Consider the following 14,254-nt stretch of genomic DNA (forward strand, 5'->3'; position numbering starts at 1 on the left):
CCCCGACTCTCCAGCCACTCTGGCAGGCACTCCCCAGGCCACATTTGCCCGTGGGGAGTGTTTTCACAGCCTGGCCCCTGGAACGGTTAACACTGAAAGAACCACAGGGCACTCTAATGGTTTGACACTTGTTAGCCCACATTTAGTACACAAGCACAAATGAAAGTGACCTTCCCGCATGTGGGAGTAGGACAGAGGAGGGAGAGCCAGCCCAGTGTGCACCCTGGGCCTGTCCATGGCAGCCCAGGTGTGCAGCTAGCAAAAACAATCACCATTAAACAGACAGCAAAACAGAATGTGACTGCCCAGCACTCAGCATTCTGAGCTTACTCCTCAGTTGGGAGGGTTAGCTCTTAGACTAGATACCATTGCAAAAGAAAACAAGCACAAAGAAAAACAAGGTAATTTCTTGGGGCTGATGTAACCTGTTCTGACCTGAAATAGGCCCTCTACCCTCCCCAGAGTCCCCGCCATAATAATCATAGTACATGGGTTGTGTGTCCACAACAGAAGTCCTGCCTAATTCCCTTAACCCTTTCCTCCCAATGTCTGGGCTCTTTCTAGAGCTGTTTGCTGGCAATGAATATACGTCGGCCTTTTTTTGTCCTTGCACGTGTGCTGGGGACCATCCACCTTGGCCCAGCCCGGAATGTTTTCTCTGTGTAACGGTGAAATGTTCTTTGTAGCTGAGTGAAGGCAGCAAATTCTCCCAGTGGTGGAAGGCAGACAGCGGATGGCTGGTTTTCTTAGTCTTGGACATAATCCAGTCGCCATAGTCTTCCACCTTGAGGTACAGTAAAAAGCCAGGGCATTTCTCACCCCCGTGGGACAAGACTCCTCTCAGCACCCACAGATTCTGTTGCTGTAGCTGGCACATCATGGGGTTTCCAGGGTCCCCCTGTGACAAAGGACAGAAGGCTTCAGGTCTAAGAAAACTCATTTTCTTTTTAAATATATCCTTGTGCAATTTACCGTTTGTTCTAGAAATGTTTTATATTGGTTCTCACTTGAGAGGGGGTAAATTATAGGATACTATTTCCGATCTAGGCAGCCACCGCCACGAATTCCAACAAGATGGATTTTCTTTTTATCGTGCAGAGTATTTGCAGGCTTCTGCCATTTGCCTTTAGCTTCCTGGTTCGCATTTCATTTTCATGTCCCTTTGACTAAATCCTCACTCTCTCTTGGTTCCTCATTCCTCCAATGTTGACCAGGCTGGGTTCCCGGCTTTTCCACCTGGCAGCTGCCTGTCAGCACACCTGCTCACCAGCCCTGCCCGTGCTCTCAGCCTTCCTCTGGGACTCAGGGATTCTACCACACAGACCTTACCTCCTTTTAAGGGAGTGATGAGAAGCTTGGCACGCTTACCTAGATGTGTGACCCCGGAGAGTCACCTACTTCTCTCTGAGTAAAGTGCAGAACCCTAACAGTGCCTGGCACACAGTACACACTCAAAGAATTAGCTACTATTATCCTGGTAATATAAAAGGCCATCATTTTATGTGAAAAGTTGAGAAATATGAGAAGAGCAATAAGGCAACTACTAGGTATAATTTACCTTAACTGCCCCAGCCCCAAGCCTCCTCTTAAGGTAATACCTGACCCCACTCCAAACCCGTGGTCCATCTTGCCCCAAGAAGGGTTGTCATTCAAAGGCTGACCAGCCCCTTCGGCCCACGTGGCCCGCCTATGCAGAAGGACTGGGCCAGCACATGGTACTCTTGCTGCCCTGTGCTGCCATGGAGCAGAGGGCAGAGATTTCATCCCAAGGGCTGGCTGGCTCTGCTACGACTGTTGAATGGGCTCACATCTGCACCCTATCATGTCTGCCTGGGGCAGAGAGGCTGTCCAGCCAAGCATGGCATGGTCTTCCCTTCTGTCACCAGTTCCAACCCCAATTTGCTTTAACTGTGGTTCCATAGCTGGAGGAAGAAAAATAGTGCAATTTAGGACAAGTAGTTTGATGAATGAATGATTGTATGGAGACCTCCCTGGCTATTGCGTGGTTTTGCAAGTTGCTACTCTGCCCAGGTGTAGAATACATGGCTTTTCCTCTTCCTCATAACGTGTGGGGCCCAACTTCTGAAGCCCAAGCAGCTGAGAGAAGAAGTACCAGGTGCTCCTCTGGAGCAGTCCCACCTCATCTCCTAGGGGAGCAGCCCCAGCTTAAAGGGACTCTTTTATTGTGTGATCCTTAACCTTAACATTGAACAAAAGCCCTGACAGTTGTGGGGAAAGGAGGGGGGTGGGTTCAGAGTGATTCTGCTTTTGTTGGGTTTCTGGGGACCCACTAGGCAGATATTGGACTTGGGTGGTTTATTCTATATATCTGAAATATGGCTTTGAGGACTTCTGGACACTAGAACACATGTCCGAGAGAAGAAAGCATCCCAGGTAGACAAGTCACCATTTATTTGTCTGAGCCAGTTTGCTAGCACAGTTCAAAAACAAAGAACTGACTGCAGGTGTGCTACAGGTAAAAACCAGTCTAAACTTTGCAGGTAGGTTTGAAGAGATGATCATTTAGAGTAGAAGCAGCTTACCATATCCCATTGAATCTAAGATGCTCTTGAAAAATTATTATCTTCTGGGGCACCTGGGTGGCTCAGTTGGTTAAGCCTCCAACTCTCGATTTCGGCTCAGGTTATGATCTCACAGTTCGTGGGATCTAGCCCCCACTTCTGTGCTGTCAGCACGGAGCCTGCTCAGGATTCTCTGTCTCCCTGTCTCTCTGTCCCTCCCTTGCTCACACTCTCACTCTCTCAAAATAAATAAACTTTAAAAAATTAACATCTTTGGAATGATATGTGTCTTTTAATTGGTTGATATCAGAGTTTAACTGGCAGCATTTTCTCTCCCTTGGTATTCCATACAATAATGGCACATTCCACAACTGATAGCATCTTAGATTTGATGAAATATGGTGCTGGATTGAGGGAATACCTCAGTTATCTAACTTAAAAAGTTGTTAGTCTTCCACCTGCTAGAGTCCAGTACAAAGTAGACACTCAATAAATGTTGGACCAACTTTGGAAGGGCAAACATTGTATAATGAAAGGCAGTCCTTCATGCATTTGCAATAAAATTACTTTTAGGAAGAATTGTCCACATATATGTACTCTTCCCCCTTTCTCTAAAATACTTTCCCTAGATCATCTGGGGAAAAAAAATTTCCCCATCTGGGAATCCTGAAAGTTACTTTGAAGGAGAGTAGAGATTAGAAATAGTAGAGTGTAGAAATTTTGGAGTAGAGGAGAGAAACCGCCTGGACACCTGGTAGACCTGGGTTCTCATCCTTATTATAACATTTATTAACTGTGTGATCCCTGTAAGCCCCACCTTCTCTGGTGTGGACATGAGGGAGCCTGGACCAGGGACTTGTCAATTCCACACATTTTGCTGAGGTAGTAGGATAGCCACATCTGTACAGCCCTCATCCGATTGGAGGGCAGGGCTTCTTACAGAAAAACAAAAAACAAATCAATAACTGATGAGCAATAGCATCAGAGTCTAGATTCCATAGAAGCTGAATACAGTGACCCCACCCTGTAAACATGCTCAAAGTATACATGGTTTGACCCCACCCTGTAGACAGGCTCAAAGTACACATGGTTTGGACTCACACTTGCAAACTTTTAGCCAGTGAAAAACCATCTATGACTTAGACGTGCTTAATCATGTCACATTGAAAATGGTGACTGTTTACTCCACTCGGTAGATTTTTATTGAATATCTGCTATCTGCCAAGTACTGTTCACCCCGGAGACAGCCATGGATCAGTCCCTGTCAGTCCCTCATGGAGTTCACTGTGCAATGAGGGAGAGTCCCGAGATTCCCTTGAAGTGACCACTGCTTACTCTCAGCCTTTAGCTTTTACTCCATCATGTTCTTACCAAACAGACAGCATCGGTTTCCTGCTCTATGTGATTGCCACATCCTGTTTTCTTGAGTTTGTGTAAGGGACACATGTTGATGTCTTTCACGGAGATTTTCCTCAGGATACTCATTGTCATGTGATTTCCTGTCTGGACCATGCAACAGAAAGCCAAGAATTATTAATGAGAAGACATTGTCTATGTTAACTACAACTCATGTATCCAGATGGGAATGAGTGGAGAATATTCTGATAAACCCCCTGTTCTCATAGAAATCAGAAACGGTGTCTGAGTTTTTCTGAACACTACCTTTGTTTTGAACTTGAATGTAAACATAGAGAACATATTCATCCTTCTTCCACATCTACAGAGAATACATTTCCTTGTTCACTTCCCAAGAATAAAAGAAAAGAAGGATGGCTTGGTCAAGAGGGCAATCAGCTCCTGTTCAGGGAATAATGTCCCCTGACCTCTCCCTTCGGCTTTGCACTCCCTTCAAGCTGTTTGCTGACTGTGTACTTCTAATTTGGGTGTAGAGCTAAAAGAAAAGGGACCAAATGTAAGAATGGCCACAGAAAGGGCAAGCATTGGGAATCTTGACTGATTACATGAGGGTTCCAGCCCAACTCTAGAATCTTGAGCAATGGGAGATATGAAGCTAAACCCTAGAACAGTTCATCCAAGTCACCCCCACTGCTCGCACACACACAGCCTCCTCTAGGAGAAGGAAGGCATTAACTGCAGATGTGGGATTCCATCCTGCCACCCAGCAGTTCTGCAAGGCTGGTGGCATATGCAGCTTTCTGCCAAGAAAGCAGATGGGTCGGACCAGGTTGCTGAACCGCATCGCCGTGTCTGTCTTCAGGAGGGCTATGTTATTGTTCATGGTCTCATTATCAAAATCCTCATGGATGATGATGGTGTTGACCGGATACTCTTCATGAGCAATCACTTTGGCATCCATCTTAGCTATACCAACTATGACAATGATGTCCTTCCTAGAGAAAAAGCAAGGGAATCTTTAGAAGCCAAGGCACCATGGAAGCTTCACACTTTCCTTTTCATATTTACTCTTTTGGGGATGGGTTGGAACACTCATCCAATTGATTTTTCCTGGGCTAGTTTTTACTTACCCCTTTGGACCCAGTCCCCAGGAAATCTTTTCTGAACTCCTAGACTCGTGTCCTCCTTTGTGAGCCCATAGCATCTTGGGATTTCCTCTACCTTAATGTCATTTGTCCCACCACCCAAAGATAATCTGTTATGACTATCTTTTTTTCATGCTTTTTCCATAGTTTTTTGGTTTTTTTTTTTTGATAGTCATAGTTACACCAAAGATGTAACCTTGACTGTTGATTTTAGCACTTAACATTTTAAAAGAAACATCTTTTCATATTACATACTCTGTAAATACTCTTGAGAGAAATTCCAATTATAATAGTGATGGAGTTCATTTGGTTGTTTTCCCTTTCTCCCCTTGGGGACCACCTAAGGGACTACAGAAATGAGAAACAAATGCTGAAAAACACCATAAAATGAAAAGACACTAGAGAATCCAAACCTCAGAATTAGAGGAAGGGCTGACAATAGCAGTAAAGGACGGCAGAAGCGCAGGGCATTCTAGATGGTACCTACTCCCACAAAATCAGGAAAAGCTGGTCAATAATGCTTCTCAGGAAAGAGATAGAAAGAAAACAAAACAAGTACCAAAATAAAGGCCAAATTGGAAGCTGCATAAAGGAGAATAGAGAGAACAGAAAATATGTTAAAGGGCACAGGGTGGAGGACTGAGAAAAGTGACCAGAATGAAATGGACATTAACAAAGATTTTTAAAGGTGAGAGAGGAGAATGACAAATATGGCAGTCAATGGAGAGCCAGCAGATCACAAAGAAAGTAACCCAAATAAGACAGAAAAAAGATTTCAGGATCCAATTTAAGAACGTTTTCTGGAAATAAGCCTTCGCTCTACAGTTTGGAAGTGTACTCCACACCCTAGGGAAAAAGCGATATAGAATGATCAACATGGAGACATAGCCTTGTCAGCTCCCAACAAGAAACAGATGGCACTCTCAAGGTGAGTTGGGGAAAGTTTAAGTAAGTTGGGGATTCTTTACAATGGTCTTGGAAGGATGTAGGGAAATCACAGAGAATATTTCAGTACCTGGGTGTCACGTGGCAAATGCAGCTTCCTGCTCAGATAACAACAGGGTGCCAGTGTGCCTTTGGGTACTAGAGGGGGGAGGGAGTGGTCAGAGCTGTGGGCAGTGGGTCACTTGGCTGGAGGAGGCAGCCAGTCTACAGTACCCCTCTGGGGAATAAGGACCCTACCCTTGCCCTCCCCACTTCCTCTGAACTCTTGCCAGTACTCCCCTTGGCCAAACCCAACTGGAACCCAGAAGGTAAGAGTACCATTGGTGTAACCCACACAAGTCAGCCTCCTGGGACCCAGAAGGGTAGAAGAGAGTAGAGAGTAGAAATGGAAGAGATGCCGCATAGCTAGTAAAGTTGATGGACTTCAATGACAAAGGAGGAATCCTTAGGCATCCAAACAAAACCAGATTAAGTCATCTTAAGTTTGGCCATGTAATTTATTGCCTAACCCAAGGAACTTGAGAGAGTCAAAGGGGATGCTTGCAGCAGGACACTAGGATAATAGGTGTAACCAGACCTCTCTCAGGTGCACTGGGATGATCATGTACCTAGAGAGGAAAAAATCAGAATGGCTTCATACTTCTCTGCAGCAAGATTTAACACCAGAAACCATGGCAGTTGTGGGGGTGGGGGTGGGGGTGGGTGTGCAGTGGTAATGCCTATTAAGTCTCCAAAAGAAAGAAGGCATGATCCATGAATTCTACACTTAAGTTGTCATTCAGGCTTAAGGACAGCACATTTGTTAATATCCAAAACCCAAGGAAATATGGTTCTTGGGAGCCCTTTAAGAAACGACATACTTGGAGACAAATTTTAGCCAATTCTAGTGTTGAATGGAGAAAATCCAGCAGTGTTGAATGGAGAAAATCCAGCAAAAGGACTGTCGGTAAGTGTGGAGTTCATTATAACATTGGACTAAAAGCCTTTTTAGAGTTTGGGTTAGAGTCAAAATGTAAACTCTGTCAGTAATCAGATGGTGTAACTAAAGCTATAAAGAAGGTTGGAAGGTAGGTATATATGTCAGTTTCCTCATCTTTTAAAGGAATCCAAACATATTATTTACAGCTAATATGTAAAATAATAAGGATGTGCAAATATGTACGTGAATCAAGGTAAACATTAAAGCACTTATATTATCTATTAAAATTGTGTGGTGGAGGAGAAGGAGGGAAGAAGTAAAAAGATAGGACTTTTGGCACTGACCACAGTAGAGTCTAAAGAGAACAGTCCAGGGGCACCTGGGTGGCTCAGTTGCTTAAGCCTCCGACTTTGGTTTAGGTCACAAACTAAGGGTTTGTGACTTCGAGCCCCGTATTGGGCTCTGTGCTGACAGTGCAGAGCCTGGAGCCTGCTTTGAATCCTGCATCTTGCTCTCTCTCTGACCCTCCCCAGTCGCGGTCTGTCTCTCTCTCAAAAGTAAACATTAAAAGAAAATAATAATAAAGAGGACAGTGCAGAAAGAAACAAAGGATGTTGCTGTCTTCCTTGAAATTATAACTCTAAGGTGAACACCAGAACAAAAACTCAAACTTTCCAAATTTGTCAGAAGAGACATTCAAAACAAAGGCCACATAATGAAAAGAAAAACAAGAAGCCACAAAAGCAGAAAACATAAACTAAAATGAAAACAAGAAGCAGGAGTTTCATTTAGAACATCAATTTAGAGCAGAAGAACATGAAGTAAGACAGAGAGGCTCTTAATGACGAAAAAGAATTAAGTCTATGGCGAAGACCTTGTAGTCATAAGCATCTGCAGCATGTGACATAATGTTCATAAAGGAAATACTCCAGGAAATAGGAGAAAGAGCCAAAGCTTGTTCATGATAGATTTTAACTCATCTCTGTCAACCTAGGACAAAGCAAAGAGATTCCCTCCCCCAATTTTATATATTAAATTGTCCACCAGAGACAGAGAATGAACTTTGAATTTTAACTGTGGGAAACATTCACGTGACTCACATATAGTAGACTGCAAGGGCAACCCCAACAAATTCCTAAACAGATCTAATCATCATGTAGTATAACTCAAAACAAAATAAGGGCAGAAAACAAACAAAACACCCTGAGTATTTGAAAACTCTGTCTTTAAAAAAACCCTGAGGCAAAGGGAAAATCAAAACCAAAATAGATAGACCAGATAGGAAATAACAATGAAAATGCTACCTGGAAAGCCAAATCTCTCTGGAAGGCTAGTGCCAAGATTCAGTCCAATCTGTCCACTCCTGGGTTATTCATGCTATATATGCACATGTGTGCAATAATATATGGACAAATATATCTACTTGCAGCAATTTTTGGCACTAGGAAAAGATCAGAAGCAACCCAAATTTCCACTATCAGAGGACTGTGTATTTATGGTAGATCCATCTTGGGATACTGTTCAGCTGATAAATATGGGAGTGAAAAAGAGTGAAAAAGCTGAGTGTAATGCTGTGTCTGGTACACTATCAGTTGTATCAGGGGCTGTTATAGACTGAATTGTGTTGTGCCAAATTTGTTGATGAAGTCCTAGCCCCAGGTGTGGCTGTATTTGGACACAGGGCCTTTAAGGATGTTTTTAAGATTAAATGAGGTCTTAAGGGTAGTGCCCTAACCCAACAGGACTAGCGTCCTTGCGAGAGGAGGAAGAGACATCAGAAGTGCACACCCTGAGGAAAGGCCATGTGAGGACACTGCAAGAAGGCAGCCATCTCCAAGCCAAAGAGAGAGTCCTCAGAAGAAACCAGTCCTGCCGACACCTTGATCTTGGACTTCTGGCTTCCAAAAGGTGAGAAATAAATTTCTGTTGTCTAAGTCACCCTGTGTGTAGTATTTTGTCAGGGCAGTCCTAGAAGATTAATACAAGGGGGAAGGAAAAATCTCTCTCTGTCAATAGATACAAGAATCAATATAGCTAGACCTATAGATATATAGATATCCATAAGTGCATCGAGTAATTAAGGAAGAATATTTAAGAAACTGATGGTAGAATATGGTTTAAGGGAGGAAGTTAGTGTCTGAAGGCCAGGGAATCTTTTGGTTCCTTCTGAACATTATACTGTGTACATGTATTTTAATTTAAATGTATGCATTTTCAGGGGTTTCTGGGTGGCTCAGTCCATTGAGTGTCCGCCTCTTGATTTTAGCTCAGGTCATGATCCCAGGGTCGTGGGATGGAGCCCCATATCAGGCTTCATGCTGAGCATGGAAGCTGCTTAATTAAGATTCTGTCTCTTACTCTCTCCCTCTGCCCCTCTCCCCAACTGGTGCTCTCTCTCTCTCTAAAATATAAATAAATAAGTAAATAAATAAATAAATAAAAACTATTTTCAAATAAAAATATAAGTTATAGGTTTAAAAATTCAGCATCTCCACCATATTCTATCAAGTGTTTATACTATTACTTATTTGGGCAATTATAGTAATTATAATCTCTTCCCCCATACTCTGTGTGTGTGTGTGTGTGTGTGTGTGTGTGTGCGTGTATATATATATGGCATATAAATAGTATATATAGAGATATATAATAATTATATATATTATTTATGTACTATATATTATATGCTATACATATATGAATGAGTAACCATAATGTATTTATCCATGATAATTGGACTTTACATTTCGAGTGTTTTGTGTGTGTTTAACCACCCTATGAATAACATAAAACTTTTGTGCATAAAACTTTTGTGCATAAAACTTTTCCAGTGGTTGAAATTATTTCATTAATGTCCACTCTCAAAAGTGAAATCTTTGGGTCAAAAAGTAAAATGTTTTACAAAAAAATTATTCCTTTAATAACATTTGAGGGTTTTTTTTTCGTGGTTTACAAGAATGTATAAATTTACCACATAGAGTTTGGAGAATACAAAGAAGTTCAAAGAAGAAAACAGAAATCGGGTGCATTCTGAGCATTCAGAGATAAGTGCTTGTAAAGCGTTTGCATATTTCCTTCAAGTCTTTTCTCTATGCACATATATTTGTGGCAGTCACGTTGTAAGGTTCAAGGTTAAGTGTTTTAAGGTACGGGCTCCTAACAATTCACTTAACAAACTTAGAGTAAAGACCTCTAGTACCTCTAGTACCAGGGGTCAGTGCCTGTGTTGCAGTAAAATGGGAACAGATGTCCTTCCCGTGGAGGATGGAGGAACAATCATTTCACCTTGTGGGTGTGCAGTCCCCACAGCAGAGAACACACTGGACAGCATGACTTTGGCAACTGGTGATTCCAGGACCCCAAGAGTCATGGCAGGGCAAGTGCCAAGCCAGTAAAAAGCCCTGTTGCCCTGTCACCAGGAATCTACCTTCCAGGTCTCCCCAGGCTGAGCCGGAAAGGGTCCCTTCACCTCCACCCCAGGGGGCTGTGTAGGCCCCAAAGCACGGGTACTGGCCTGTTCTGCAAGGCAGATGCGATGCTGATGATCCAGAACTCACTGAAGATGCTGCCAAAAGCCAGGTGAGTGTACTGGGAATCCTGCAGCGACACCACCCATGGGAATTCCTGGTCTTTGACCAAACCCTCCTCGGAAGTTTCCACAACACTGGTTTTCTGGATGCCACAACCTGCAGAGAGGGTGTGTGGGGGCCTCACTGTTGGGGTAAGGAGTTGGCGGCCTGTGGCCACCACCACTGTGTCACACCTCAAGACCACCTCTCCTGCTGGTTCCCCACTCCTCCTGGCTCTCCATCTTGGTCACCACGAACTCCACTACCCACATTTCTTTTCCTGGTGGGTCATTTTCTCCATAAAAGATGCTTGATGGCATCATTGAATCTAAAAATAACCCCTTAGGCTACCGATAATCCCTCTCCTCTATTGGGCACTTGGCAGTGCACTCGAGGCAGTATCGGAAAGCGGTTCTCAAAGCGTGGTCTGGGACCTCTGGAAGTCCTCAGATTAAAACTGGTTAAAACAGGTTAAAACTTTTTTCATAAGAATACTAAGACAGTGTTTGCTTTCTCACCCTCATTCTCTCATTCTTGTGCAGTGGAATTTTCCAGAGGCTACATGATGTCATCACTGTGACGGCTACCAGCGTGTGTGAACCTGTATATTCTTGTGTTTTAAAAATTTCCCAGTTTTTAATTTCTAATATAGTAAATATGGAAAGATATAGCTTCACAGCAAAAGTTACTTGGGGGCCCTCCATAATTTTTAAGAGTGTCAAAAAGTTGGAGCACTGCTGATATGTACTACTTCATGTAACTCCTCCAACAGATGCGGAGGTGGACGTTGTCATTCTCCACGTGTGGCTGAGAGAATGGAGTTTTACAGCTGGTAAGAACTTGTCCAGGTTACACAGCTGGTAGGTACAGGGCTGGATTTCAAACTCCATACACCTTCAACCCCTCACAGTCTCTGTTCCAGCCACATTTCACATTCTCAAATTTGCCCTTGCTTTTCCCTGCCTGGGCAGTTTGGCATGTGTGGCTCCCCCGTGTTTGTTTTGCTTGCCAGTGTATCCCTATGGGCTAGTATAGTGCATAGTAAGTGCTCAGTAAATCATTTGGTGAATGAACAAAAGCATTTTGCTTTACCAATCACTCCCTGAAGTCCAGTCATCAAGGGGTTAAAAGGTCCCACCAGGTTGAGGCTGATTCTGGCCCATTCAGGCCTGCTTGGCCTTTGCCTTTCCAGGCCCTCAAGTGAGTTGCCTCCAATTGGGCAGTCTCTTGGGTCTGGACATTTGTTTCAAATGAGAGTAAAATGTTGACTAATGTTTTAAATAAACATTCTCCCCCTGCCTGTCCTGGTTTCACCCAAGATGCTGCATTGCTCTGTACTGAAAAATAAGTCCTTATTCATAGAATCATGGAAAGTGTAAGAATGATAGAGCAGGAAGGACCCTTGAAACTCAAAGCCCCAGACTGAGTGAGCTGAGCCTCCTACTTTGCAGGCAACATTATGGGATGGCATACACATGGGGTGTTTTGCTCTCTGTGGCTGCTGACTCCCTCCCTGTCCTGACAGTCCTCATGGCCAGGGGTGCCTATCTCATCCTCAGTACTCAGAGTGGAGGGCAGAGATTCTCAACCTAGCTGCACATTTCATCCACCTGCTGGCCATCCAACTGCTGTCCCCTTAGGGACAGGACCTGGGCACTGGCATTTTAAAAAGCCTCCCCAGGTAGTTTCTAATGTGTATTCAGCTTTGAGACCTACTAGTGTTTTGGGAAGGTTCTGGATGCAGTGTCCCAGATACTGTTGGCCCCTGTGCCGTGAGACCTGGGAAAAGCCACTTTACCTCTCTGGACCTTAGTTTCCTCTTTTGAAATATGGGGTAACACACCTCTTGGAGTCATAAAGATCATGTAAGGTGAGATTATGGGAAGGTGCTTTGCAAACTGTATCTTCATGACTGATAATGCTAATGGATGATTCCTTTTTTTTTTTTTTTTTTTTTTATTTAACGTAAGCCACTACTCTGGTTGCTGTTTATAAATCCCAAACCACAAGTACCTAGTACATGTTTCTAAATCAGTGGTCCTTGGGGCGCCTGGGTCACTCAGTCGGTTAAGCATCCAACTCTTTATTTGGGCTCAAGTCACGATCTCACGGTTTGTGAGTTCAAGCCCCGCATCAGGCTCTGCGCTTACAGTGCAGAGCCTGCTTGCAATTCTCTCTTCCTCTCTCTCTGCTCCTCCCCAACTCATGCTTTCTCTCTCTCTCAAAATAAACTTAAAAAAAATAAATTGGTGGTCCTGGATGATAGGTGTCACATGGTGGGCACCACCAGCCAACTATTGGTCAGATAATTGGTGGCTCTGTTATCAGCCATTTATTCAATTCATGGAACGTTGGCAATCTATAGTGAACAAGGCATTAACCATTGTTACCCAAATCAACAAGAACCTACAGGTAGGTGATGACTTTTGCTTTCTCAAAGCTCTAGTTGGCTAGTTTATAAAACCCTTGGAAGGTCCAGGATATAAGGAGGAAATCTGAGCTAAAGATGAAATGTTTGCCTGAAGCTATTTAAGAGGGAGGAGAGACCCTTTCTGTTTTGTGGGTATCCCTTGGTCTCTCTGGGGCTGCAAGGAGGTGGAGTAGGCTAGGAAAGTAGGGGGTTCTCCGTTTGGTGTGTGCTGTGGTGGTGTTAGAAGCTCTGTCCTGTCTCCCGTCTAACTCTAGGAAGATTGGACAGAGCCAGCTAGGGTGGCAGCTAGATGGAACAGAGCTTGCTGTCCCCTCTCAACCTGCCCCTTCCTAGGATGGAATCTTAGTTCTGGATGACCTGGAGGTCAGGGAAGGACTGAGTCCCAAGCAGGCTCCAAGGTACCTTCTTGCTCCTGGGACCAGGAACCATCAGTTTAATGATACTTGGGGGGTTAATGATAAAAGATTTATTTGAAACCACAATGCTTAGGTAGAAACAAGGGGAGGGCCTGGTTTCTGAGTATACCAGATACACCATAGGCCTCCACCTGGGCATGGGGAGGACATCTCCCACCTGGTGGTGCCTGGTGGGGTTTCTGAGTGGGCTTTTCCATAGTCTGAGGCTTACTTTCCTAATGGCACTCTCATCCGAGGATCAGCTCTGCCATCAGACTGCTGAAGCCAGTTTCCTGCATCCACGGCCCATGTTCCCTTTCTTTGCCTGATTCCGCCAACACCTGCTGTCCGAGCAGAGCACTGCCAGTCCTCTTCCCCCTGAGTCCCTCTCTGGACATTAAGGGCCATGTACAGGATTCCTGGACAGGTCCCCCTGCCATGTCACACAAGCTGCTGACATTGTCATGGAAAAGAGAAGCACACTCACTGGCAGAAGAGTGGGAGACATAGAGCAGTACTAAGAGCATCCGTCTCATCTCTGCCATCCCCAAAGTGAACTGCAGCAGGCACCATGGGCAGCTGTGAAAACACAATATCCAAAGGCACAGGCTTTTCCTCTCCTCCCTAAAGCGGCAATCCCCCCACCGCGTCAGAGGCCCTGCCTCTTTCCTTTCCCCTGACAAAGCCTCCAAAACGTGGGAAACAGACCTGTCACGTCCCAATTGCTTGGTTCCGTCCAGTGAGGGGCTCAGGGACCAGCTGCCCAGCACCGATATTGTTAGGATTGGGAAGATGGCCCACAGAGAGGAGGCAGCCCCTGTGTGTCAGTTTTCTCCTCGATCCAGCCAGGGTCCCCAGGCTTCCCAGAGAGTTGGGTCTCAGAAGAGGGTTGGTTTTTGACTCATGGAATCCGACCCCTTTCTTAACTCTGTAGCCATAAAATGCTGCTGAAAGTAAGAGCAGGGTTTACTGCAA

The 14,254-nt window shown here is 44.4% G+C and overlaps 1 protein-coding gene across 1 annotated transcript; it reads right to left on the reverse strand.

The window, feature by feature from the left end:
* Positions 1 to 117: 117 nt before the first annotated feature.
* On the reverse strand, positions 118 to 13,868 carry PRSS54 (serine protease 54). The gene is given in 6 exon segments (XM_049622381.1): positions 118 to 898; positions 3,894 to 4,025; positions 4,615 to 4,873; positions 10,399 to 10,570; positions 13,767 to 13,815; positions 13,817 to 13,868. Coding segments are annotated over 6 exon segments (1,188 nt in total). The 5' UTR covers positions 13,853 to 13,868; the 3' UTR covers positions 118 to 358.
* Positions 13,869 to 14,254: the final 386 nt, after the last annotated feature.

This window comes from Panthera uncia (assembly GCF_023721935.1).
Source record: "Panthera uncia isolate 11264 chromosome E2 unlocalized genomic scaffold, Puncia_PCG_1.0 HiC_scaffold_19, whole genome shotgun sequence".
In the NCBI taxonomy this organism is placed as follows: Eukaryota; Metazoa; Chordata; class Mammalia; order Carnivora; family Felidae; genus Panthera; species Panthera uncia.